Below are 27,606 nucleotides of genomic sequence, written 5' to 3' on the forward strand. Positions count from 1 at the left end.
CTTCCTTCCTTCCTTCCTTCCTTCCTTCCTTCCTTCCTTCCTTTCCCAAGACAGGGTTTCTCTCTATAGCCCTGGCTGTACTAGAACTCTCTCTGTAGACCAGGCTGACTTTGAACTCACAGAGATCCGCCTGCCTCTGTCTCCCAAGTGCTGAGATTAAAGGCGTGTGCCAGCACCGCCTCAGGTCATTTGGACACGAGCCATGTTCCAGACATCAGCAACCATGCATAAAATACCCTCAATCATAGTGGCCTTGCACAACCACTGATTAGACAATCCTTGGGGGTCCAAGTTGATGTGGTTTGGCTGGGCTCCATCGCCTATGGAGCTGTGGTCAGATGGTGGCTAGGACTGGAGCCAGAGAAAGTTTTGACTAAACGAGGCGTCCAAGAAGGATGATGGAGAGCCACGTACAGCTTCTCCAAAGCACCTGGCTTCATCACAGCGTGGGCATTCTCAGAGACTCTGCAGAAGGTATGGTGTTCACACCACTAGGATTCACACCACGCAACTCCTGCCACATTCTACTGTGTGCCCTATGCCAGCTGAGAGCCAGTGAAGGGAGGACAAGACACAGAGGTGTAAACAGCTGGAACCTGAAGACCTAACGGCCATCTTTGGAATTAGGTACTGCCTGAGGTCACTGGCATGTGGGAGGACCAGACAGGAGGGACACATTCTATCATCTAGCTGTCTGCGGGTTGGGTTCTTGGGGTAGTAGGCACTGAGGTCTGCTGACATCATGGAGCACATCATTCAAGCTCTCTTCCCACTGCAGCCAGGGAGGAGGGGCAGGGGGTAGGGGAAGGGAGGGAAGCAGGTATAGATCTGGAGAAGTGTCTCCCAGTTTAGTCCTGAGCTCTGCCTATCAACTTTTGGCTACTGTCACTGGTTCAAGGGCAGCCTACTCGGAGCATGCGAAAGAACTAGGCCAGTCTGTGTGGCTCTGTACTTGTCAAAGGTCTCAGAGGCCCACATGTGACTGAAAACTCATTGCAGGAGTGGGCCTCTACTTCCGAACCCCGGAGACAGCAAAACTACACCGAAACGACCCGCAGTCGGGCCTGAAAATGTGCTTGGAAATTTCATTCTTTAAATACGTTGCTCAACTTGACAAATGGGCCTTGGAGACAGGCAAGTCGTTCTTGTATCCCTCAGGATCGTGGCTTCAAAACGAGGCCCTAACAGAAGATTCTTTACCCCTGGGATAACGGAGGCTGCAGCATGTTCCTGTCGAGGCCATGCCAAATGCCTCCTGTGAGTTGATAGGGTTACTGTATGTCTGTATTGCATGGGCGAGGGACCCCTTCTTACTGTCATCCACCTCACTTCCTTCTTCTCCCTCCCCCATGTCCCCATTCCCAGGGGTGGTGCTGGGTATCAAACCCAGGCCCTTGTGCATGCCAGGCAGATGCTCTTCCACTGAGCTATAACCCCGGTCCTATTATCTCTGACTTGTTATTCAGATGGAACATCAAACTTCAAGACAGCTCAACGAACAGCTGGTTTTGCCAACTCTGCTCCCTGTTGGCATTCTGGCACATACACCTCAGCACCTGCACACACTCCCTGTCTTTATCTGCAGGGATAGGGGTGGGTTTATGTCTCAAGTCTGAGAACATGCTGCACACAAAGGGCTGGAGTCAGGGCTTGGGCACTTACACACACATATTGCTCTGGGGATCCCCATCATGCCAAGAAAAGAAAATTCTAAAAAACTTCTTACATGAAGTTGCAAACTTTGTGGTTTGCAAGCTCTGAACATGGGGTTAGTTTTTGGTTTTTTTTTGTTTGTTTGTTTTTTTTTTTTTTTTTTTAACATAACCAGAACACTCATCAGCTTCAAAAGGGACACAGCACTTTAATCTAGCTTTTATAATCCTTTTATCAGTGGACTCAACAATGCCCCTTTATGGCAATATATCTACCTACTGTTTAAAAAGGTTTGCTGTCTATGTAGCCAAGTTGTCCCTGAACACATGATATTCTTGTTTTAGCCTCCCGAGAAGCCAAGACTATAAGCACGTGCCACTGTCTCCTGAATGTCCTATGCTTTAGAGTAAGTATGTCAGGGAGCACTGTTTTGGGAAAGTCCCTAGAATTTCTATGGGGAGGGGGTCCTTATGGCTGCTCCTGTACAAACCAACTTGAAGTCCCTGCAACTACTGGGTATCTGAGGGGAGAGCCAGGGAGTCTGAGAAGGAAGCCGATCTCTAAAGAATGAAAAGACTGTTTTCCCTGCTTCTGCACCAATGGTCCTGTCAGCATGCAGTTCCTGGGCCTGAGGAAAAGACAAGAGCTGTACCTGTGCCCTGATGTACTGCCCTGAACAAAGCAGGGCTCTATCTGGCCCGAAGAAGCCAGTGTGTACAAACAGATCTTGTTAGAAACTGTTCACTTCTCAAGGAAGCCAGCGGCCCGGTTTCAAAGGATAAAATTCCCCAGTGCGCAGACACCGACCTTGACTGTCTGGCTGGTAGGAAGGGGAGGGGAATAGAGAACTCAGAGAAGTCGCACCAGTAGCTTTTATGCTGGTGCCTGCCTTTGTATAGAGATTCCTGGCGACTCGAGAGGCCTGGCTGGGCCTTAGCCCAGATCAGCTTGACCTCCTCCTTAATCAACTGCAGCTCCCCCTAGTTGGTTCTAGAAGATTCAAGTGAACCCTGCTCTTCTGATGTTCCAAACTAACTGCTTTGCTGATATCCAGAAAAGGGAGAGAAGGGAACATTGTATAGATCCAGGATTTTCCCAGAATCTGGTAGCCACACAGATGTTTCCACAGGGCGGGGGCAGATGGGCCCTTTACCTCCAGAGAGCCCTTTACTCTCCCACACTCAATCACTGCCATTCAATGCAAAGTTCCTCCTAGCCACTGCCCCATGGCCCTCTCTACCCACCAGACGCCTTTCTGAGGATCCCATGGAAAGTAAGATCCTTGCCCGGGCTCTTAGAAGTTCATACTCAAAAGCCCCGAGGGGATCTGGTGGCCCAGCCCCAGAGAACCAGATGTACACAGCATCTCATCAGTTTTGACTACAAAGAGGTTCTCAAGGACCTGGGACCCTCGTGATGATACAAAGGGGGATGACTATCGTAAAGGCAGCAACAGACATGAGATGATGGCCACCAGTTGTGCCATCTGCCTCCAGACACAAGCTGGACATAAATGACCTGGGGCCACGGGAAGGAAGCACCAGAACCCAGTCCCCTTTGCAGAGTTGGCTCAGTATGTTATTCTAGGGGAGAAAAGAACATGGCATTCCTGTGTCGCTGTCCGATACCTGCCGGGCAGTCCCACCACTTGTGCGTGTGCGTACTGTGTAAGGTATTTCCATGGACTGTATAATAAACATAAAATAGCTATTCAGCAGAGCATGTGACACACGGAACCCTCAGTTGATGTCCCCTGCTCTCAATCGTTTTACTGCACATGGGCTTCGCTTTCTTGGTAGAAAAGCCTAATTGGCCTCTTCTTTGATGAAGAAACTGAGGCCTAAGGAAAACAAACAACAAACAAACCACCATTTCTGGGGACAGCCAGGATCCAGTCACGGGGCTCCCAGCGGGAAAACCACAGCTCCCTTTTTTTGGGGGGGGGGGTCCTGCCCTCCCTGCCCCTCCTTAGCCCTCTGGAGCCCAATCTGATGCTACAATCATTCCCAACTCCAGCTTCCAGAATTAATTTCCTCACCACTTACAGAATTAATTTCATTCACTGTTTCCTCTGCTTAGTGTTTTTATTAAAACCAGCGATGGCAAAGTGAAGTAGGTCATAAACCACTAATACTGAGCACCGAGCGAGACGTAGTGTGTGGACACAGAGAGGAATGCAAGGACGCGTGACTCTTCTCTCGGGAGTGCTCCGAGTCTGGGTGACAGGTGGAGGAGAGCCAGAGTGTCCAGTCACCAATGCTTCTTGAGACATTTCCCCTCACAACGGCACCCTAGACCCAGGGCAGGCTGAGCCTCACGGGTCAGAACGTCCAGCTCCCTGCTATGGTTCAGCTCTACCTTTGGGCTCTGGGGTTGAGCACAGCTAGCTTCTCTGGCCTCGGACCCCTCTCATCTATCTGTAAGGCAAAGCCTGTCAGCAGCACCTCTCCCACTGGAGCAAAACCTACACAAAGCCCTTGCCCTAGAGAAGACTGGAACACCCCGCTAGGTGCAGAACCTGCAGGAAAACCTCGGAAGAAGATAAAGCCAGTTCATACTTGTGCTCACTTTGATTCCAAAGTACAAGACAGAAAGCAGCTGCCCCTCCCACCTGCAGGCTGGGGGTGGGGGTGGGCCACTCCTAATGGACAGACGGTTCCACCCCTAACACCCCCCCTCCCCCAACCAGGTACTCCCAGCTCCCTGCACTCATCAGCAAGGTGCGCGAGGGGAGCCGGCAGGCTGTACTATTTGAGGAAATAGCTGACGGCAGTAACACCAGCTGTTCTTCTATCTGCGGGCACCTGCAAGGGCATTTCAAAGTGAAGAGGAAGCTTGGCCCCCGGCGTGTGTCCAAAGCTGGGTGTAAGACAGAGTGGGTGTCTACCCCAGCCCAGACTCAGCTTCTCTTAACCATGCAGCAGTCTCCCTGTAGAGACAACAAAGGAAGGTGCCCTTTCAGCAGCAGCCTGGAGCTCCGAGGATGTGGGGTGGAGCGGCTGCAGGAAGAGGTTAAAGAAAGGACCCCGAGACAACAATCCTGGAGAAGACACAGGAGGACTCCATCTAGGGGCTTCTGGGTGCTCCCCTCGCAAGAGTTGGTGGGGGCCACACCAGCTGAGCAGGTGTGGAAAACCCACAGGTTCAGTGTCCTGCCCCCATTCCCTCTCCATCGCTGGCCTGACTAGAGGACCCACCAAGGGCAAATGGGAAGAGACTCTGACGGGGAGGCTGCCTCCCTGCAGGCTAAATTACTTCTGCCTAAAGAGCAGCACATAATTCCCACACACGGCCCCCATTTCCCCCCTCCACTTCTCCCAGACTTCCCCCAGCTCACAAACTGTTTGGCTCTCATTAGCAGAGCCCGTACACAAACGGGTGTGTGCACACAGGCATGTGTGATGTGTAGGGCTCGGGATCTCTCCCCTCTCCCACGTAAACGCGGGATTCGTTTATTAAATGCCTCTCTGCCATTTCCTTTTTTGCCTTCATCCTGCTTGTTTAATATTGCATTTGACATTCTCATTTTATAAATGGCAACAGAAGCAGAATGGATAGCTAAAATTAGCTCACGGGGTGGGGGAGCCGCTGCAAATAGCATCGTGAGCACAGAAGCCCAGTTAATTCCACCCACCCCCCCTCCCACACTTTTGGGCTGGTTCCTGACTGAGCTTTCAGTCTTTGGTGGTGAGGACTACAACATCCATGCCTGAAAGAGGGTGAGGGGAGTGTCACCAGGCATTCTGCCAGATGCAAGGCGCAGATGCTGACCCTCGCCTCAGGGAGGTTCCAAGGGCCAGCTTGGCCCAGCACTCTGGTTCTGATTTGGAGAGGCCAACTCAGCTCTCTCCTGTCCCTGCCGTGCCTTGCTCCTCAGCGATACACTATTAGGCTTGGCTCCCCAAGTGTGCTCTAAGCTAAAGGGGGTAGGCTGCGGATCACAGCAAGCTTTGGAAGTGAGCGCTCTGGAACCTGTTCAAAGAGCCATTCAGTCAAAGGGTCTGATTCAGCTTTTCTGGGACCTAAAGAACCCCATGTCATGGGGTTAGAGAGATGGTCAGAGGATCTGAGTTCCTGGCACCAATCAGGAGGCTCACAGTGGTCTGTAACTTCAGCTTCTGGGAACTCAATACCCTCCTCTGGCTTCTGCAGGCAACTGTGCACAGAAACTAAAATATCATCTTTTTTTCTTTGTTTGTTTTGTTATTTTGCCTTTTCGAGACAGGGTATCTCTGTGTAGCCCTGGCTGTCCTGGAACTCACTCTGTAGAGCAGGCTGGCCTCGAACGCAGAAATCCACCTGCTTCTGCCTCCCAAGTGCTGGGATTAAAGGCGTGCACCACCATGCTCGGCAAAATATAATCTTAAAAAAGAAGAAGAAGGAGGAGGAGGAGGAGGAGGAGGAAGAAGAAGAAGAAGAAGAAGAAGAAGAAGAAGAAGAAGAAGAAGAAGAAGAAGAATCATCCCATCTCAGGTCCTTGCTGCTTACTCCAGAGGCTGCATCCCTGGAGCATTGCCCTCTGGGGAACCACCTTTAGTTAAGCACCGGAAGTTCCTACCTCCCATGGGGACTCAGGACCCAGCCCCTTTTGGTCCTGCAGTCTTCTTCCCTAAGGATCTCATATTTGCTCAATCAAAACAATTCTGAAAACGATGATAAATGATATTAAAAAGATGGACCACTATGACCGAGCATGGCTCGGCTCAGCTCTTCATCTCTGCAGCAGTTACCTGTAGGTCCCACTCTTAAAGAGGGGGACAAGCACAGATGTTAACTTGCCCAAGGTCATGAAGCTAGCTAGTGTGTGTGTCAGTGCACCGGACTGTGAGACGCCCAGCAGGGGAGGGTCACGGTACCATGATGGGGAGGCACAGGGGGTGGACAGCATTGCCCTCTGACCTTTGCTCCTCTCTCTGCCTCGTCAAGGTTGGATGCTCTCCGATGCATGAAGTCACTCCGACAGACACTGCTTCCTCAAGCCCCACTGTCTGCTGGTGGCACCCTCTCTTTCTCTGCTTCACAAAGCACTGTTCTATGGTAAGCCTGGCTTGATCATTCAGTTAAACCCCTTTCCTCAGGACCCCGGAGGCAAGCATCACCCAGAGCCCCACTAGCTCTGAGCTAGTTGGGGCCTCAGTTGCAGATGATGGTCAGCAGGCCAAATCCAGCTGGCTGTGTCCTGGTTTTGTAAATTAGGTTTTATTTGAACACAGCCACGCCCACTCATTTCCATACTGTCTGGGGCTGTGTTTGGCCACAATGGCTGGTGTTGAATAGCTGTGACAGAGACCATATGGTCCTCCGAGCCTCAAATATTTACTATCTGGCCCTTGATAGAAAACTTGGCTCTTGGCTTAGGCCAAACAGAGGTCACTTGCTGTCACCTGCTGTCACTAAGAGCGTTTTCAGGAGAGCTGAATTCCTGCCAGCCTTTCAGGTTATAAATGGGACCACAGAGTAGGGAATGCCTCTGGGACCAGGAACAGAACCAGGGATTCACCTGAGCTGCAGAGGGATGAAGCAGGTGCAGGTGGATGGCAGAGGATCACACAATGACCAGTAGTGAGTCTGGGTTTCTGTCTCTGATTCCAAAGCTCTCAGTGTCTCTAAATGACCCAGCAAGTCCTCACATGGTGACAGAAGGAGCTAGCCCTTTCCTCTGATTGGTATGCCTCACAGTAAGGTCAGAGCAGAAAGGCATGCTTCTGCAGAGGAGGCTGGGTTCCTGGGGGTTTCCAGGGCTAACTGATCTTTTTCTGCCGAGAAAGAGACTGGTAGGTGATGCTGAGGGCACTAGACTGGCCGGCGTGCGTGCGTGCGTGTGTGACTGTGTGTGTGTGTGTGTGTGTGTGTATGTGTACACCAAGCCTAGCCAAGTGTCCCACATCCCTCCTCTCTGTCACTGGGTGGTACCAGAGCATCAGTGGTATCCATCACTAGTGGGCATCCTCCGCTGGTACCTCCTTCAAGTCTTTACTGTGCACACAAATCACCACCTGGCTCTTGGGTGCTAGGCTAGGAGGGCCAGAGACTCTGCATTCATCATTTACTCCCCTAGGCTACCCACGCTAGGACCACCTGCAGGCCATTGTGTAAAGTGTATTGCTAAGACTCCACTCCAAGTCCAGGGCTCTAACTATGTCTTCGTAGATTTCCGTAAGTCCTGTACCTATGCTTAGATTTCTGTAAGTGCAAATGTCTTAAAAGAATAAGAAAAAAGGACACTAAACTCTAACCACTAGACAGAAGCTTAGGCCTGTCTGTCTTTCCTAACACCCCCCCCCCCTTTCTCATCAAGGTGTTGGTTCAGTGGGTAAAAGTGCCTGCCAGCAAACCTAACAATCTAAGTTCGATTCCCGGTGCCCACTGGGAGGCAGGAATGGCCTCCTTCAAGTTGACCTCTGAAATCCACACATGCAGCATGGCACCCTCACATCTACAAACACACAACTAGATACGTTTTTGTTTTCTTTAGAACCCAAAATGGTTAAAACAAAACAAAACAAACTTCAACTCTACCACTTGTGACTGTCCATCAAACAAGCCCTTCCTTCCCACTGAGCTCTGGTGGTCCCCGTGGAGGACGGGCAGTGCTTACCTATCATGCTGCACCAAAGATGGGTGGGCAGTGGTGCGTCTGTGCCTAGATAGTACCAGCATGATACCTGGAAATACCCATTCCCTGTGAATGAGGTGTAGGAGAGGGCTCTACCCTGGTACCTTCCACACCACACCCTCCGTGCTCTCCCAATCTAGGTACCAACCTCTCCCGACATAATTTTGAGATAGGGGCTGTGGCAGGCCTCTGATGAACCCAGAAGCTGGCTATGTGTCAATTCTCGCCTCCTTCCCTGTGGCTGCTTGGCACATCAGGAGGCTGCTTGCAGGCTGGGCTCTGGCGACTGACTAATCAAGCAAGTGTCCCTGCTGCTATGGGGCTGTTTCAATCAGGGGCAAGCCACCATGGGAGGTGTTATTAGCTGCATCAGAGCTGGAGTTTGCAGAGTGGCCAGAGAGGAGGATCACGAGGTTGCTCCATGCCTGCATTTGTGTGTTTACTGACAGGCACATCTGCATTTGTTCTGGTTTTGGCTGAGTCTCAGATCTTGTGGGATGGAACTTTAGCTTGAGTGGCAGTCAGCTCTCTACCATGCCTCAAGGATCAAGGGAAGAGAGGCCTAGACTGATGGCTGACTTGGACCCCTAAGCCTAAACTCAGTCCTCTTCCTTAGCTGGGAACCAATTAGGAGATCAAGAAACTACATGGGCTGAGGGGGAAAAGATGCTCTGTGGCCATGGGTAGCCTTATACGCCAGCAAGCCCATCCATCGTCACAGGCCTTTTGTTTTTTGTTTTTTTGTTTTTGTTTGTTTGTTTTTGTGTTTTTGAGACAGGGTTTCTCTGTGTAGCCCTGGCTGTCCTGAACTCAGAAATCCACCTGCCTCTGCCTCTGCCTTCCAAGAGCTGGGATTAGAGGCGTGTGCCACCACTGCTTGGCTCATCACAGTCTTTCTTGGTCTACAGAGGAAGGCCAGCCTTGTGGTTCAACCATGAGCTCAGGAGTGCAGCTTTCTGGTCCTGAATTCTGGGACGGTCACTTGCTGACTGTGTGGTCTTGGGCAAGTTGCTTCATCTCTGCCTTGCCTGTCTTTAAAATGGGGAAAATGTTTTTGATATATTTTTTAATACTTGAAGGTCTGTGACAATCAGATCAGGCAAGATGTACCAAGCAAGTGTCTAGCAATCAAAACGTCTACGTTCTAAAATGTTAGCTGCTGCAACCTATAACAGAAAGTGCCATGTAGACACTTCCTGCCCAGACTTATACCCCACCTTACCCTAGGGGCAAATTTCTTCAAGTTTTCAAGAAACGGATACACAGGAAGCTATTGCATGATGGTCTTTCTTGGGCCTTCTAGCCTGTTCTAGCTCCAAGATGCTGAAGAGTTATTTATTCATGTATGTATGTACGCATGCATGCATGCATGCATATATGCATATGTGTGTGTGTGTGTGTGTGTGTGTGTGTGTTCAAGACAGGATTTCTCTGTGTAGCCCTTGATGTCCTGGAACTCATTCTTTTTTTTTTTTTTAAGTTAAGATTTTTTTTTATTTATATTAGTGCACTGTAGATGTCTTCAGAAACACCAGGAGAGGGTATTCCATTACGGATGGCTGTGAGCTACCATGTGGTTGCTAGGAATTGAACGCAGGACCTCTGGAAGAGCAGAGAGTGCTCTTAACTGCCGAGCCATCTCTCCAGCTCCCTGGAACTCATTCTGTAGTCTAGGCTCTAACTCAGAGAACCGCCTGCCTCTGCCTCCTGAATGCTGGGATTAAAGGCGTGCGCCACCACCAGCAGGCACTGAAGAGCTTTTGTAAAAGCTCACGAGGTTCACTAACCAAATTAGAGAAGGAATGGCTTTGGGAACTATGTATGCCTTTTGAGTCGGGGGGCTGGTTTCTTTAATCACTCCACAGTTATTAATTAAGTCTGATGAATGCCAGGTGCACACCATTGAGCCAGGGGTCCTGGATTCAAGTCCCACCTCTGTGATTCAAGGCTGAGAGCCATCAGATCTTCAAATGTGAGACAGTGGATGCCCAAGTCTGCTAAGGGGCCATGGCAAGGGTTGGAGGGCTGTCCTCTCCAGTTCCATAGCACAGAAGATATCCTATATAGATTCCATCCTATATCACAAACCCTCCTATGTTCCTTTTAGCATCTGCCTGGGTTTAGACGTCTTCCTGAGTGGCTCATTCAAATTCTCTCCATAGCACAGTTTAAATGCATTTCCTGTCTTGGTGAATTCAAAAGCAACTCAGGCTACAGCCTCCTCTGCCAACCCCCACCCTCTTGAAATTATACCTTTCTTCAGAGAAGTCTGAAGGCAGGGCTTTCAAGATCATGATGACTCCGCCATGAGGCAAACACTGTGTGATGCCCTTTGCCCATGCCAGCAACAACCAGCGAAGTGGCAGTCTTAGCTCTGTTTGCTGGGGTTCAGTGACCTCCCTCTGCCCCTGCTCCCCAGAACCTCTGATTTCTCCTCTGGGCAGGTCTAGGCTAAAAACTTCCATGGACACCTCAAAGTCTCAATCTGAGTTCTTCTGTCTTCTGTCCTTATGCCTTTTCCATCTCTGTCTGCTTCCGATTTTGCTTATTGCTTACAGAACAAGCACAGTCCCAGATGAAATGGAAAAGAGGAATTTTAGACCAGAGACATCGAAAAGCCACTGAGTCAGCACTGCCTGCATAGAGAGTGGCACTGAGACATGGGAGAGGCCTAGGGAAGGGCTGGCAGCATCTCTGGCTCCTAGACAGCATCTCTCTTTCATCTAACATGTCCTTATCCCATTCCTCTGGTCACCTGGGGGGAGGGTTTCTCTCTCTCTCTCTCTCTCTCTCTCTCTCTCTCTCTCTCTCTCTCTCTCTCTCTCTCTCTCTCTCTCTCTCTCTCTCTCTCTCTCTCTCTCTCCTTTCTGTTTTGTTTTGTTTTGTTTTTTCCCTTTTCTTTTTGAGACAGAGTTTCTCTGTGTAGCCTTGGCTGTCCTGGAACTCACTCTGTAGACCACGCTGGCCTCGAACTCAGAAATCTGCCTGCCTCTGCCTCCCTAGTGCTGGGATTAAAGGTGTGCACCACCACTGCCTGGCAGGGCTTACTCTTTCATCCCAAGCTCAGACAAGAGCCTGAAGCAGCTCATTGAGCAGCCAGGAAGCTCAAAACCCTGCTTCTTCACAATGGGTAGCCCTGGGGCCAATCCTAGGACCCAGTTTCCTCTTCTGAGACAGAGGATGATAAAGCATTAACCATCCTATATCAGGTTTATTTCAAAGTCTGCTCACTGTCACACCGGGACTCATCTCTTGCCTGCACTGTGCCCTTCCTGACGAAACTGAAGGAATGCAGAAATGGCACCAGCCTGCATCATTAGCTGCCTCTTCCACAACCTTTCTTCTCGGAGCCTGTCAACAGCAAGCTCCGAGAGGCCAAGCAAGGCATCGGTACACGGGTGCAGGTTCTCCACCTCTTTAGTTTAGAAAATAGCAAACATCGACCTAAGGTGGGAAAGGAGGTGCCGACTGGAAGGCAATAGCATTTGGAGGACAAAGTCCACGTAGGAACCTGTGCTGCTCTTCATCTGTCTCCCTCAAACTACTTTACTGCCTATGCAGATGCCTCCAACATACACTATGCAAAGAAAGACTATTTTCATTTCGGATGCATATGATGGCTAGGAACAATATGAACAATATTATTTTAGTGCCCTGGGAAAAAATTAGCAAGTCAAATATTGAATCAAGCCTGCAGCACCACATGCTAAGCAGATTGCTTTGATCTTATCCACACTAAAAGCTCTATTATTGAATCTAAAGTTGGTGAACACATATCAGACCAATATACAATGCATATCTGAATGCATGTTTCCGAAGCAAGGAATGTTTTGGCAAAGGGGAGAAAATATCAAAGTCACAGCTGAGATCGAAGCCCAAATTTGACCTCCCAACCTTTTTTCTCTGGCCAACCAAAATGTGTGTGCTCTGGGGGACCTTCAGAGGTTCCAGAAATACCACTGAGCTTGCTCCGGCTCTCTCTCCTCTCTCTCTCCTTCCCCCTCTCTCCTCTCTCTGTCTCNGTCTCTCTCTGTCTCTCTCTCTCTCAAACCAACAGAGAAAGGGCTTGTCACAAAAGAGCAGGGAGACACCACACAGGGCATGGCACCCTCTGGTGGCCACTTCTGTGGGCAGTCTCCTGGGCTCTACAGAACTCCAGGAGTGGAACCTCCCCTCCTCCTGAGGCTTCTTATTCCACCAGGAGAAGCAGCTATGAAAGGGAAGGAGGCAGCAGATTATGAGGGCAGGAAGAAAAGCAGTTTGTCAAATCTCCTATCTAAGATCTGCTCCTCAAGGGCCTTCCATCAAAAGCATGGCAGGAGGATGCTTGCGGTGGCACACACCTTCGATCCTGGCGGAGACACGGGCAGAAGTATCTCTGTGAGTCTGAAGCCAACCACAACTACAGTACACAGTGAGACCCTATCTCAGAGAGGGGAGGGGAGGGGAGGGGAGGGGAGGAGAGGAGAGGAGAGAGCTGGAATTAGGAAGCTGTAAAATCCACTGAGGATCAGACCCAGCACGCTAGCCTTTTGTCTGTTTTTTTGTAAGGCCTAAGATTTGAAAATGCTCTTTTATGTTATTAAATGGTTGAACTATAAGAGAGCAAGATGTATAGCAAAATATGGAGTGCTTGCCCTGCAAGTTGGATTCTGTGTTAGAGAAAAGGAGAGAGGGGACCATGATCTGCTTGTATGAAATTCACATAAGTACGGCCTACAGACATGTTTACAACCCAGAGTGGTTGTAATGGCCAGATGAACAGCTTCAAACACTGGTCATTTTTTCATTAACTTTTGAGATAGGCCTGAATACTTCCTACTTAGCTTTTGGATTTTTATTAATTCTGTGTATGGGTGTGCAGATGGTAACGTGTAAGCCTATGTGTGGAGGGTGCACATGTGTGCAAGCCAGAAGATGACCTCAGGTACCACCTGGCCCCTCTACCCAAGAGTCTCACTGCCCTGGAACTCAGTAACTAAGGTAGGCTGGCTGGCAGTCAGCCCCCGGCATCGGTCTATGCCCTTCCACCCCTCCAGGGCTGGGGTTATAAGAGCACATTACCACACCCCACAGGTTTTAAAGGGTGCCTGAAGATCAAACATGTTCTCAGACTTGCAAACAAACACTTGAATGTGAGCCATCTCCCCAGACTATTTCTGACTTTGGTTGGCTGGTTTCTTGACAGAGGGTCTCTCTCTACCTAGCTTTGATTGTCCTGGAACTCACTATGCAGACCATGTTGGCCTCCAACTCACAAAGATCCGCCAACCTCTGGACTTTGAGAGCTTGGTCCTCATGCCTCTCCTTATCTACTGCACGCATGACATGGATGCAGGAGCAACTCAACCCCACTGTCCCCCCCACTGGACAACCCCTCCAGACTTACCATTTTATTATTGATTTCATGGAAATGAATCTCACAGACTTTCTCCACAACGTCTTCATTCTCAAAGGTAACAAAGCCAAACCCTAAAGCAAGGAGACACAGAGAGGAGGAATGAGTTTAGTTCCTGTGGGGTAGGCAGGGTGGCCTGCAGTCAGGACAGCTTCCAAGCAGGCAGGTGGGAGGTGGGAGGTGGGGGTGGGGTGGAGTGGGGTGGGAGGGAGAATGGGGATGTTGTAGTCTAGGCAGTGATTTCAGTTTATAGGCAACACCCTTCCAACAGCAGGCAACAGTCAGGAGTCCACCCCCATGCAGCAGGCCCCCTGTGGCTTACATTTGCCCAGAAGCAAACAAGAAATTTACTCTTATTTACAAGGGTCAGAGCCTGCTGGCTCTGTGTGGAGGCGGGCTTGTGGGCTGCCAGAGAGCCTCACTGGCCCTCTCTGTGAGCTTCGATGGCTAGCCCTCGGGTCGGCCTCCACGTGGAGGCGGTTATTGGTCCTTTTCTTCCTGAATGACTTCCTCTAATACCTCATCAGGACATCCTGAGGCCTGGAAGGAACTATTAAAAGTTGCAGGCCTCTGTTCTGTGCGGGCATCTCTTTGCTACTGCCGCTTCAAACATGCTGTGGATTTGGGGCAGTTTAAGACTGTCTGATGCCTGCTGTCAGCCCGCCAGCTATCCACTGTATTTGCTCGGCTGGAGATTGGCTTTAGTAGACAAGCTGCACTAAAGAATTTTGGCAGGCGACCGCCGATCAGCATCCTGCGTGCCTCCCTCCGCCCTCCTGCCCCTTCCTTTCTTCTCTTTCCGTCCCCAACAGCGTTTCCAGTATGAGTCCCCATCTGCGAGGACGCTCAGGAGGCACCAGGGTACCACGTGGGCCCACACATGGTGGCTCTACCACTTTGCACTGGAGCCTGGCTGTCACGTTGGTGCTAATGTACAAGGGAACCTGGGTAGAGATGGAGAGATGCTGATAACGCAGGGGCCCTTATAGTCTTGTCTGGGAACCTCCTTCTGTTCTCTGGACCTCATGCTTTTTGCACTTGGAAGTGAAGATAGTATAAGCAGATGCCAGGAACCCCAGATCAAGACTCCCAGGGCTCTGCTATGGACTGGTGTGTGTGTGTGTGTGTGTGTGTGTGTATGTGTGTGTGTGTGTGTGTGTGTGTTGCACGTTGCTTTGGGAGGTGAAGTTTGGAAGGTGAGAATGAAACCCTTGTTCCCCTCTCCTGCCCAGTCAGACTACAATAAGGTGTCTTTTTGCAACCCTGTAAAGGGACTTCCCTAGGACCAAAGATGCTGGCACCCTGACTCTGACATCTTGCTTCCAAAACTCTAAGGGACGTGTTGTTTACAAGCTATGGCATTTTCTGACAGCAGCCCCAAATAAGACACTCTTTGCCCCAAAGGCATGAATGGGACAAATGCAAAGCATAGTTAAGATAATATCCGACTGGCTGTTTTTGCAATATGATTATCAGTATTTCCTATCCAACAGATAAGAGACAGATGTAGCCCTTCTCAGTTTCTGCATCTATTTTGGGGCTCAGCCACCCAAGGTAAAAAGAGACTGTCTCAGGTCCCTTCTAGCTCACTTTCTGAGGGCTAGCAGGGAGATGGCACCGACATACAGAACTGTGACACACCAGTTTCCACAGCAGGTTCCAGAAGATTCTTTAGGAAAATGAAGGTCGCTCCCTGTACTCCAACAACCTCCAGTCAAACAGAGGACCAGGTCTACCACACAAACACAATCGTGATCACCAGGTTGCTTCATTTGTTACCATGTGCCGAATTCTGAGCTGCTGGTCTCCCCAGTACACAGAACCTAATACATCACAGGCATATGAGGCAGGGGTCTGGCAGGCTCTAGAGGGGACACAATTGTCTGCACAGGGGCTCCAACTGGTAAGTTTTCACAGCATCTCTCAGTAAAAGTTGGGTCCTCAGTAAGCCGATACCCACAGCAGACGGCACACATGAGCTAAACTGATGCCCAACCACAGCCCCTCTCACCAGGCTCACACTTCTCAAGCCGTGTCCCTGGAGAGAACCTACAGAGCTTTCTGACCCCTCTTTGGGTGTCCCCTTGTCCTTGGCCCTTAGCCCCATTCCTCACTCGCTAGGTTGAGGACGGCCATACCCAGTGGCAGAGCCCCACGCGTTTCTCTTTGGCCTCTCGGACGTTTGATGGCTGTCTTCTCTAGCGCCGTCCTTTTCCTAAGGATGCTAGCTCACCACCCTCTTTCAGGTTGGGAGAAGCCTTTGAACAATCAAGTTAAGCTTCCTTTGCATTCCACCCTGCAGCACAAGCAGGGACCTACATCTCAAGAGTTGGCCTTTTTCCTGCGGTAACTCTAGAACTCTGATCCTACTGGGCCCTACAAGAAGGGACAAAGACCCAGAGTCCCTCCGAAGGCCTTCAGGGTGGATAAGTGCATGGAGGTCGCCAAAAGGAGTTGCCATCACTGACTTTAAGCCAGCTCTACTCTAGATTAGTATAGGGCCGGGACCTTGTCCTCTGTGGGTCCCTGGGATGAAACAATGCCTCTAAAACACTATATGCTCAGAGGAGGATGGACCAGCCTTGCTCCATGCCTCAGGATCTATGCATTTCATCACTCCTTCTGAATCAGGACTTTACCTCTGGACTGTTCTGGTCTTAACTTAAACCAACTCTCCCCACTTACATCCTGCACTGTGTCTTAGACCAACAAGACTTTAAAAAAAATCTCAATCTCTCTCTCTCTCTCTCTCTCTCTCTCTCTCTCTCTCTCTCTCTCTCTCTCTCTCGGAAGGATCCTTCAGAAACAGTTTCCTGCCTGAGCAGACCTTGCTCTATCTTGTCTCTTGCTTCCAGCCGCTGACTCACATTTGCCTGGGAAGGCAAACCCCTCTGGCCTGGACCCACCTGAGCATCCTTGCAAGTCAAACAAGGTCAAATGAGCTAGGGTTTCCTGCTGCCGTTCTGTGTTACCTCACTGCTAATTAGAGTGACTCTGTCGGCTCAAGAGTTACCTACACTGGAAACCCTGGAGAAAGTGCTTTTGCAAACGTGATTTGGGAACGTTCCTAGCTGAGCAGCTTGTATCTTCATAAGAAGTAGCAGATGGGGAGAGAGACAGAGAAAAGGCCAAGAAAGGACAGATGCAGAAATGGTACAAGTGATATGGCCACAACCAACCACCACATGCCAACAAACAGTCACCTCCAACTGTGAGTGGATGGGTACATTCCCCACCTCCAGCACGGCAGAAAATTGACTGCTGCAGTTTGCAGCCCCCAAGCGTGTGATATTTTGGCAGTCACACAGTGAAGGGTCAGATTTCTGCTGTCTCTGCAGAATGGGACCATATCCCTCCCCCAGCCAGGTTGCTGACTTGCCAACCACAGTGCTCTGGATAGAAGGTTCGAGTGTGGATGAGTGAGCAAAACCCATGCAAACTATGAGGAAAGAAGGCAAAGCAAGTGACATCCCAGGAGGCAGAGGACACCCAAAGGTTGGGTGGCCCCTAGTGGTTCAGTTTACTCAAACTTGACCACAGACAGAGGCAACGGTGGAGCCTTGCCACTGAAGTCGCTCTGTAGCCTCTTAACTCCCAGTCCACCATGGGAGTCACAGCTTCAACTTCAGGTAGCTGTTACTGAGACCTGTGCTGGCAGAGGCACAGATCTCTGCCAGGCAGAGACAGGACGGAGGCGGTCAGCTAAGAAGTGGAGATTAAAACGCAGATGATGGCTGTAAAGGAGCCAGAGGGCTCTTGGCATAATTTTGGATTCTACCTCTGAAATTCTCTTCATGGTCCCTTTTCCCTAACCCCACAGGATGCCAAATGTGTATATCCAATATATATATATATATTTCCCCTCGGGGCTGAAGAGATTGGCCCCGTAGTTAAGAGTATTGCTACTCTCCCAGAGGACATAGGTTCAATTCCCAGCACCCCAGTGATGGCTCGCAACCATTTATAACTCCAGTTCCAGGGGATCGGATGCTCTTTACTGGACTCTTGTTGGCTCTGAATACAAGTGGCAAAAATATTCATAACATGTGAAATAAAAATAAGGTCCTGGGGCTGGTGAGATGGCTCAGTGGGTAAGAGCACCCGACTGCTCTTCCAAAGGTCCGGAGTTCAAATCCCAGCAACCACATGGTGGCTCATAACCATCCATAACAAGATCTGACGCCCTCTTCTGGAGTGTCTGAAGACAGTTACAGTGTACTTACGTATAATAAATTAAAAAAATAATAATAATAAGGTCCTTTAAAAAAAAAAAGGTTTTCCTGACTAAAGGAAGACAGGCTGGATTCAAAGCCTCTACATCCTGGCTGTGTCACGACTCAGTGGTGTCAAGACTCGTTTGCATTCTTTTAAGTATCTATATCTCTTCAACATCTCTGTCTGTTTGGCCCGAACAGAGAAAACAAACTTGATTATGTCTAAAATATTTATTTATTCCATCTGGGGAAGCAAAGAAGCAACGAAACACTTAATTATCAATAAGTGTTATTTCTCAACATATAATCATTTTTATCTCACAGGTGTATTATCATTTCCAATGAATTAGTAACCCACTGGCGAATGGCGTCCTCTTCCCCAAGTAGATTAAGCCGCTGGGTAAAGGCAGAAATAATGGAATTTGGAATTTGAGAGGGGCGGGCAATGAATGGGGAAACCCACTTCAGGCATTATAACTTTCTTTCGAAGTAAAATATGTATGTATGTATAAATGGATGGATGGATGAATGGATGGATGCACATATGTATGTGCACATATACTATACTATACACAACACAGAACTTCCCATCTTAACCATTTTTTTATGTGCATAGCCCAGTGGCATGAAGGGCAGTGGCACAGCTATGAAGCCATTGCCACACCACTCATCCCTGGAACCTGCTCGCCATCCCAAACTTAAGTTGCTACCCACTAAACAGCAGCCCTTCCCAGCCCTGGAAACTCCCACTTCTTTCTGGCTCTGACAGTGACTCTCAATCATAACTACTATTGTGGTGGCCCTCAATCCTAATTATTTCATTGCTACTTTATAACTGTCATCTTACCACTGCTATGAACTATGATGTAAATATCTGCTATGTGACCTCAGAGAGGTCGTGACCCCCAGGTTGAGAACCATGCAACGACACCTTCTAGGTATTTTTGGAAGCACAACCACATAGCGCTTGTCCCCCTGCCTCTGCTTAGTGCACTTGGCATCAAAGGCTTCCGTAACAACCTGCTGGACAAGCAGCCTCCACAGAGCTTCGGGGGTGGGGGCCTGGGAGGCAGGAGGCAAAGAGAAGTCGCCCTTTATTTTCCCAAAGGAAAACCAGAAACCCACCGCGTCCCACAAAGGCCTATCAAACTGAGGCATGAAGATGGATAAGAGAACCGTATTATCCTTATTCAAAAGCAAAGGCCCAAAGGCTGGGGGGTTGCTCAGGGTGTAACGTGAAACCTGGGCTTTGGTGGTGTACATCCACCTGGGTGCCAAGTAAGAGGACGGAGACAGGTGGATTCCCGGGGGCTTGCCAGCCCAGTCACTGTGACCAGTTGGTGAGCAACGACAGTCACCGAGAGAGCCTTCCTACGTCTGTCTGTCTGTCTGCCTAGATAAGGTAGAGAGAGGAAGAACAGAATGTCAACCTCTGACCTCCTCCTTGCTATGAACTCCTAATAACACAAAAGCAGCAGTAACAATAAAAAGGCCAAACAATGAACTCTGGCCCCCTCTGCCTCAGCCCCTGAAAGACTCAAAAGAGAGAAGTGGGGTTCTGAGCTGGTCTCCACTAGGGCCTGGCTTCTGTCTGACTGTGAGTTCACAAGAGTCTCCACTCTATCAGGGCCCTGTGAGGGAGCCCCTGGGAGCAGCCCTGTTCTGTGTCTCATTTCCCTTGTTGAGGGAAAGAACAACCCCTCCCTAGGTGTTTAAATTTAGTCCAGCCACCACTAATAACAGAGAAGAACACAGGGCTGAAGCTTGCATGGCAACTGTAGAATACCCCCTGCCCACTGTCCCCAAAAGCCTTAAGTGCACCCTATACTGCCAAGGGGGCTCCAGGAGCCCACAGAACGGGAACAGAGACAGTGGCAAGATGGTTCGATCCAGACAAAGGGCTTTCAGAATGGGCATAAATAGGGTAGCAGTGGGCAGGTTGCATTTACTGAAACTGGAGCATTCTCTTGAATGAAGCTATTATTGGAAACTAACAAGTCAAGGCCCACTTAAGAGGGAAGCATTTAACAGTCAAACCTTTTCTCCCTCTTTTGTTCAAACGAGCAAAACTGAATATTCATTGGAATAATACAAGGCTATAAAAGACAGGCAAAGAGAATGGAAATATGAAAACAAGATGGCTCAGAATTAAAATGACCCGCTTTAAACACGGCCACCAAAGCACTTAGAGTATTTGAGGGTGGGATATTAGAGAGGAGAAGCTAAGAACAGCCTCCACCTAGCCTCAGAAATAAGTTTCTCCTCTCATCAGATAGGCCGGCGACCATTAAATGGCAACCACTAATGCACTGCCCATGGAAACTTGTGAAAGTCATAGATTAACGCTTGTGGCCAACGGAGAAAAAAACTGAAGGAGAAAACTTTATAGATTGTCTAATTTATAGTATGTATCTCAAGGAAAATTTAAGGTATGCGTATGCAAGAATATTCAGAGGTGGAAGGGAGAAAAGAGCCAACTTCCTAGCGCTGGCTTCAGCGCAAACACAAACAGGAATCTCATAGGTATGGGTGTGGTGAGGGCTTTCCAGGTTGAAAAAAGGCTTCTCATACCTGCTTCCTCAGGCAGTCAGGTGGGTGGCAGGTCAGGCTCCGCAGTCACCGCACTCAGCAGCTCTGCCCAGCTCTGGGTTGGCTTTCTTTCTTTCTTTTTTTTTTTTTTAAAGATCAGGTGTTCTGTGTTTCTTTCTTTCTTTTTTTTTTAATTTTTTTAAATTATTTTTTTAGATTTATTTATTTATTATATGTAAGTACACTGTAGCTGTCTTCAGACACTCCAGAAGAGGGAGTCAAATCTTGTTACGGATGGTTGTGAGCCACCATGTGGTTGCTGGGATTTGAACTCCGGACCTTTGGAAGAGCAGTCGGGTGCTCTTACCCACTGAGCCATCTCTCCAGCTCCTGGGTTGGCTTTCTTAACCCACCCCATGCTTTGGAGATCAATGCCTTCCCTGGACCAGAGTTCAAGGACAGATTCTGGTGGCTATCTAGCTCAGAGAGGACCCTTACATATGCATCACATATGCTAGCCTAAGCTGGCTCAGGGACATCTTCTATCCCCCGCCCACTACATGGGCTACAGTGTGCATGACAACTGTCTTGAGGTCCCATATGAAGAAGATCTGAGGGGGAAAGTACAAAGAACGGCTCAGTGGGGCTGTGAGGTACCCTGTGTGCCCTGGGTTTGCCCCAGAGAACACTGGTTCTTGGGGATGGGAGGGTGGGGATGAGGACATTGGACTTCTGTTCCAAGAGAAACCACATGTTTCTGGTTATTGATTGTCATACAGGGTGCATGGTCACTGTGAGACACCCTTAATGAAATTCCATCTGGGAAAGCCATCAGGGTGTCGTGGACATTAGGTACTGTGCAGGGCTGAGCTGACATTGGCCTGGGTTCATTTTCAGCCTTGGTTGCTAATATGTACTTCACTAGAGCAATAAGGCCATTTCCCACCAGCCAGAGACGGGACTCCCTCAGTTACAGCTCATGCACCACATCAAAGTGATTACTTAGGGTCTGCCTGCGTCCTGTATCATCATAATCCTGGGACTGGGGCTATGACTGGGTGGACAAAGTCCTTCTTAGGATGTTTAGTGTGTTCTTGGGCTTGGTCCCCATGAACACCAAAAGTCATAATACACAAGGTAGGACAAGCTCATGGATACTTGATGGACAGCCTCAGTCTGTACCATGCCCACCTGGGAAAGGAGGTGGGATCATCGCCACTTTACTGTCGGGGACTGAGGCCAATGTGGACCCTGTGGCCGGTATAGTACTTCCTTCTCGGTGGGCCACTCCAAACCTGTTCTGCAACTGGGGAAGAGCCTCTCATCCTAAAAACATCCCGCATGGGAGAGGCTGTGCCACACCAAGTCGGATGCCTGGTTCTCAGCTGCTCTGGGAGACAGACGGGAATAAACTCACTTCTCTGGTCTTATTAAGAACAAAGAACAGAGCAGGCACCCTGACTCACACTATCCACAAGACTGAGCCTCTGGATGAAGTGACTTAAAACAAAGACTTCTTTTTCTGGTCCAGGGGGTCCATCAGTGGCAGGGGCCGCCATCACCCCCACTTCAAATCCCTAAAGTTTCCAAAGAGGCTTGTGACGGATTGGAAAGGCCTGCAGACAGCTTCTCTCTCACTCTCTCTTCTTTATGTCCTTCCTCTTCCCTGGCGTATCTCCCTTAGGGTGGTGTCACGGTCCCTCCAATGTGGCATCCTTCACGCACCTGCTTCCTCATTTACACCAGTAGTTGGCAGCTGGTTGCTGTAAACTATAATAAAATGCCTTTCCCCCCAAAATGAAGGAATGTGACCAGACACGCCAGGCATCATGATATTAAAGCCGTGTCAATTAATTTCTCCCCCTGCTTGATAAACGAGGCCCATTCCATCTCTTAATAATGAGGAGAGAAACAAGAAAAGTTGACACTTAGTTTAATTTATTTTCTCAACTTGCCTGGTCATATTTCTTTCTGCTTTACAGAGCGGGCTGGGACTGTAGGGAATTACAAGTGGCTGGCGCGCAGGCAAGGTGCAGATCGGTGTGAGTCGGCTTGGTCTCCCTTATTCCCTCACACCACTTAATCAGGAGGGGAGAGGGACCTGGTGAGCCAGCTCACACCTGCGTCTCTCTAGCCACCTCTGGGGGCTGAGGCTGGGAAGGGGAAGCAGGCAGCAGAAACAACACCATCAGATTCCCAGTCTAGTGCCACGAACAGCTTAAGATAAGACCGAATCCCCGAAACTGATACTAAGTTACACGGTGGTATTTGCCAGAAGGGAGACAGTTTCGCAGCTGGAAAGGTGCTTTTGTTTCCTCTCAGGATGGAGAATGCTCAGGTCAACATCTGAACTTGAAATGTGAAGCGAGTAAGTCAGGTGGTAACTGAGTCTGCAAGTATACTGCCAGGATTTAGTTGTAAGTTAGTCTTTTCATTATAGCCTCTGTAACCGAGTGTGTACAGATACCCCTAGACCAAGAACTGAATAGGGGATAGCTACTCACCTATCCCTAAATCCACATTCTGGTAGCCCTGCCTGAGTCTCCTGTAGGGGAGAAGCTCTTAAAAAGACAGCCCCCCCCACCCCCCGCCTCACCTCCTAACTGGGCTGTTGTGGTGTGGTTTGGGCATCTGCATGTTTACCCAGGTCTCTGCAGTTCAGATGTCCACACGTGCCTGATTCTGTCTTATGCTTCCCAATTCAAGCCAAGCCAAGCCAAGAGATTTTATTTAAAAGAATCTAGAACTTTCCAAAGAAAAGAGAAATGTTCAGGATTCTACTTTCCAGTGCCCAGATGCCAAGCAATAAAACTTTGTGTGTGTGTGTGTTTATATATATTTGTGTGTGTGCGCGCACATGGGTATTTGTGACATGTGTGGGTGTGGCTGTAAGTGTGCCAGAGGCTGATGTTAACTGTCTTTCCTTGATATTTATTTTTCTGAGAAGGGTCTCTAAGTGACTCTGAAGCTTCTCCCTTTGGCTAGGCTGCCTAGCCAATGTATGCCTGGGATCTCCGTCATCCCACTCCCCAGCAGGAACTATGAGTGTGCATCATTATGCCAGGTATATCATGTGAGTTTTGGGGGATCTGATCTATTCCTTATGCTTAATACAAGGAGACTATATTGAGAGTCATCTCCTTAGCCTCATTTTTATGTGTGTTGTGTATACATGGGAGTGTGGGGCCATGAGTCTGTGCACACGCACATGGGAAGCCAGAGCCATTTCCCCTCCAGTGATCAGTGGTCTTTGCCTTGGAGCACGGTTTCTCACTGACCTGGAAGCTCACAGGTTGGCTAGGCTGGCTGGCGGGCCATTAGGCTCTCAGGATTCCCCTGTCCCCATCCCCATGCCCACCCAGTGCTGAGGTTACACTGGAGGTATACCTGGATTCCAAGCCAAGTCCTTAAGCAGCGCAAGCACCGTTTGCTCTAGCCTGTAAGCTCATGGGAAGACACTTCTGATTTACATACAGGCCAGGAGATCGGGGCGACAGCAAAGCTGCTTCTTCAAGAATCACAAACAGGTTCCCAGGCTGTTCTGGTAGAAGCCTGTAATCTCAGCTCCTCAGGGATCTGAGGCAGAAGAATCCCAAGTCTAAGATCGGCCTTAGCTAATTCGGGAGTTCAATGTCAGCCTGCTTAATTTGGTGAGACCATCTCAAAATAAACATCTGTGATATAGTTCTGTAAATGAACCAAACAAACAAAAAACCCCATTCACACTGAAGTGTAAAGGGCAGATCTTGCTTCCATCCCTATGGATACCTTGGTTTACTAAATGCAGTAATTAAGTTCTACTTCAGAATTTCAGAACTGGCATGGGACAGCAGGAGAAACATTTTTCTTTCTTTTTAAACTGGAGGGGGCATCCACTTGGGCCTGTGAAATTAATTACCCAAGTGTAAAGAGCTGTATATTCTAGGAGTAAGGACAGAGAGATGGGGGCCAGGGGAGGGTAGGAACGAGACTGAGAAGAGGCAGAAGGAGCAGGGAGAGACCTCCAACCAGCCCCAGATCGCTTATTTTCTGAGGGCTCTGTCATGAATACTGATGGTGTGATTTGAAAGTGCCAGAGGCTGCAGGGAAGGGCGCCTTATTCAGACTCTTGTTAACTGAGAGGGAAAAGGCACCTGTGGTCCAGGCCAGACAACCCCAACCTCATTTAATTCTGAGTGCGCTCCGTAGCCGCGACTCGGTGAATGACACTTGTCAGGGCAACAGATTAGCTCACAAACCTATTTTTTTGTGCATGGTGTTCCATCTTGGTTGGGGAAAATAGTCAGTTCTTGGCGAGAGAGACACATATTACTGCTGTTAAGTGCCAATATAAACTCTGGGACGCAGTGGTAAATTCACCAAATTAAATCGCTAGACAACTGGCTCGGATCAGGACCCCGGGAGAAGGTGCCAGGGGCTGCAGCGTGCGCCCAGCAGGGAGGAGGAGGCTGAGGTCGCACGCAGCTGTGGCAAGGACAAGAGGAGCCCGCCGGGGATCTGCGGGGGCCCGGGGAGGTCTGGTCAGGCTCCACATGGCAGGAGTGGGGCCGTCCAGGCTTCTTAGCCTCAGGGTTTCCTGTGCACAGAGGAAGCGGAGCTGCTGGAATCCTTTCTTCACAGGAGATGTCTGAGTGGACGTCCTATCTGTCATCTCTCCAGAGTCATCCTCCAGCCTCATAGAGCCAGTGAAAAACTTTAGTAAGGGGGTTTCAGTCTATTTAGTGACCCACTTCTCCTCCCTCCCCCCCCCAAGGCAAGATGGGGAAGGGCTTAGACTTTGGAGCCTGGCAGACATAAATAAGATCCATCTTTGATCCAAGCAAGCTTTTTCATCACTTTGACTGTCACTTCCTCTGAGAAACAGAAATAACAAAATCCACCCATTACCCAGGGTGGAGGTTTACAACGCTCTACCTATGAGAGGCTAGGTCCCTTCCACCAGCAATCAAACGAGTCTTGATACAGCCTCTACCCCGCGCCAACCTCTATCATTAATGAGCCTACCCTTGCCTTTGCCCCTCCTCATTAAAATTCAACAGTGTGTCTGAGGGAGGCGCCACTGAGGGAGGCGGCTACCTGGCTTTACTGGCTATCACAGTGGGAACAAGATTCAGGACTCAAAGAGGTCTATGAGCATCCTTGACTTCTAGGACACATTAGGAGTTTCAAGGTCCCTGATATGCTGGGCAGTAGTGGCACACGCCTTTAACGCCAGCACTCCAGAGGCAGAGGCAGGAAGACCTCTGAGTTCGAGGCCAGTCTGGTCTACAAAGCAAATTCCCAAACACCCAAGACTACACAAAGATACCTTACCTCTGCCACCCCCCCCACCCCCCCCCCCGCCTTTTAGAGAAACAAAAAGCTATCCAGTGGTCTGTGAGTATCAAACCCAGCAGTGGTCAAACTGGGTGGAGTCACACTAGCCTGGCTGTTACCTTCTCTGTCTCCTCGGCATGCCAACGCCTCTTCTGACATGTCCCTGGGAACAGTTACTGACCACAGATAAGGCTCCAAACTTCAGAAAAGCCCACTACTTGGAAACAGCTTTGCAAGTGCTGCCACACATTCTCTGTACTTTCTAACAAGCCGGGGAGGGGGGCTTTAGAACAGCATCAATTGACAGCTTTGGCAACATGCCCGCCACACCTCTCCCCATGCGTCACTTCCGCAGGTATCCCCAGACTCCACGCTATAGTCTGTGGCCAGGCTACCTTGCCAATTTACCACAGGGTGGGTCTGGACTATTTTATTTTTCTGGCTGTTAAGAAGCTGTTCCTGACATCTGGAAGCAAGATCTCTCTGAGAAGTTGAGTCCAGCAGCCCAGCTGTAGGAACAGCTCTGCTGTGGGCAGTAGACATGCCCCCCCCAGCTCCCCACCAGGAGGCCTGGGGTAAGGCTGCAGGGAAGGGGGGCAGTGTAGCTGCTTGCTGATACTCAGGTGGCTCCCCAGGCTCAGACTGCTGCAAAAGGCAGAGTCTCAGGCCCCATACCCTGGCCTACAGGACTTGAATCTTCAAGCTCCCCAGGTGTTTTTATGCAAATTAAAATCGAAGAGGCACTGGTCTGGAAGAGTGACTCTCTCAGCAGTGACTCCCACATCAGAATCACTTAGGAAATAAATTTGAAAATGAGGCTGAGGTCCAGGTCCCATCCTCCAAACTGAGGAAGGTCTGGGGTAACGCTCTGGTGTCTGTGTGCGTGACTGAGCTGGGCCGTGAGGGTGAAGAAACCAAACGTGTCATTTCTATTCTTCTGAAAACAACGTAAACTTCAGCAATGTACGTTTATTTATTGGATAGAGGTCTCACTAGGTTGCTCAGGAGCTGCTGGGCTCAAGCAATCCCCCTGCCTCAACCTCTCATGAAACTGAGACTGTAGGGTGGGTACACCACCCAGGCTCAGACTCACAGATATTTAGCATACGTATGAACAGTCCTGGTCAGAGACACACTTACGGTAGCAGTTTATGAACTGGTGAAGGGAGGCAGAGAGGTAAAGGGTCCTGCTGCCAGCCATACCTGATGAACTAAGCTCATCCCCTGGGACCCACAGGGTAGAAGAAGGGAACTGATGCCCAAGAGTTGTCCTCTAATTTCCACAACAGTGACATGGTACATGCATAGCAACACACATACACAAATAAATAAACAAATGTAATACTATAAATTCGCCACTGAAGAGGGGGGAAGCTATGATGAGACCAAGGTCCCCACAGGCACCACATCTAGTCACTGCAAGGTAGCAGCAAGCACAGCAGGTACGCTGGGCCATTCGTATGGGACAGAAGAGGTCACTGAGATGATGAGACTGGCTTCAAGGCACTGCCTGCACCAACCCCCCAGCCCCCAAGGCATCAGAAACAACAGGAAGAGGACAGCTGACCCTTCTGTCATTGACCTTAGTACCTACCTCTCCAGGTGCATCACACCCCACACTGTGCTCTGATGAGCCTGGGCAAGACAGCAGCCAAATGAGCTCAAGAGACCTGTACTGCACCAGAACCTGGGGCTGCAGAGGAAGCTCTCTCAAAAGCAATGTTGGGGAAATATTGCCACTGTTGCATGATTTTGTTGTTAAGAATGATGGAACTGGGTCATCTACTGATGCTCTTGTGTCTGCATACTTAGAAGGCTTCGAAACAGAACCGTAAAGACTCATTTACAAAGGAGAGAGAGAGAGAGAGAGAGAGAGAGAG

The 27,606-nt window shown here is 49.5% G+C and overlaps 1 protein-coding gene across 5 annotated transcripts in view; it reads right to left on the reverse strand.

The window, feature by feature from the left end:
• Msi2 (musashi RNA binding protein 2) overlaps positions 1-27,606 on the reverse strand; it is a 407,725-nt gene that overhangs the window by 60,944 nt on the left and 319,175 nt on the right. For all 5 annotated transcript variants that reach the window (XM_021211875.2, XM_021211874.2, XM_029545991.1 and 2 more), the window contains exon 8: positions 13,659-13,741. In XM_021211875.2, coding sequence (XP_021067534.1) covers positions 13,659-13,741 — 83 coding nt within the window. The remainder of the gene's footprint in view (positions 1-13,658; positions 13,742-27,606) is intronic.

Source organism: Mus pahari, chromosome 14 (assembly GCF_900095145.1).
Source record: "Mus pahari chromosome 14, PAHARI_EIJ_v1.1, whole genome shotgun sequence".
Lineage (NCBI taxonomy): Eukaryota > Metazoa > Chordata > Mammalia > Rodentia > Muridae > Mus > Mus pahari.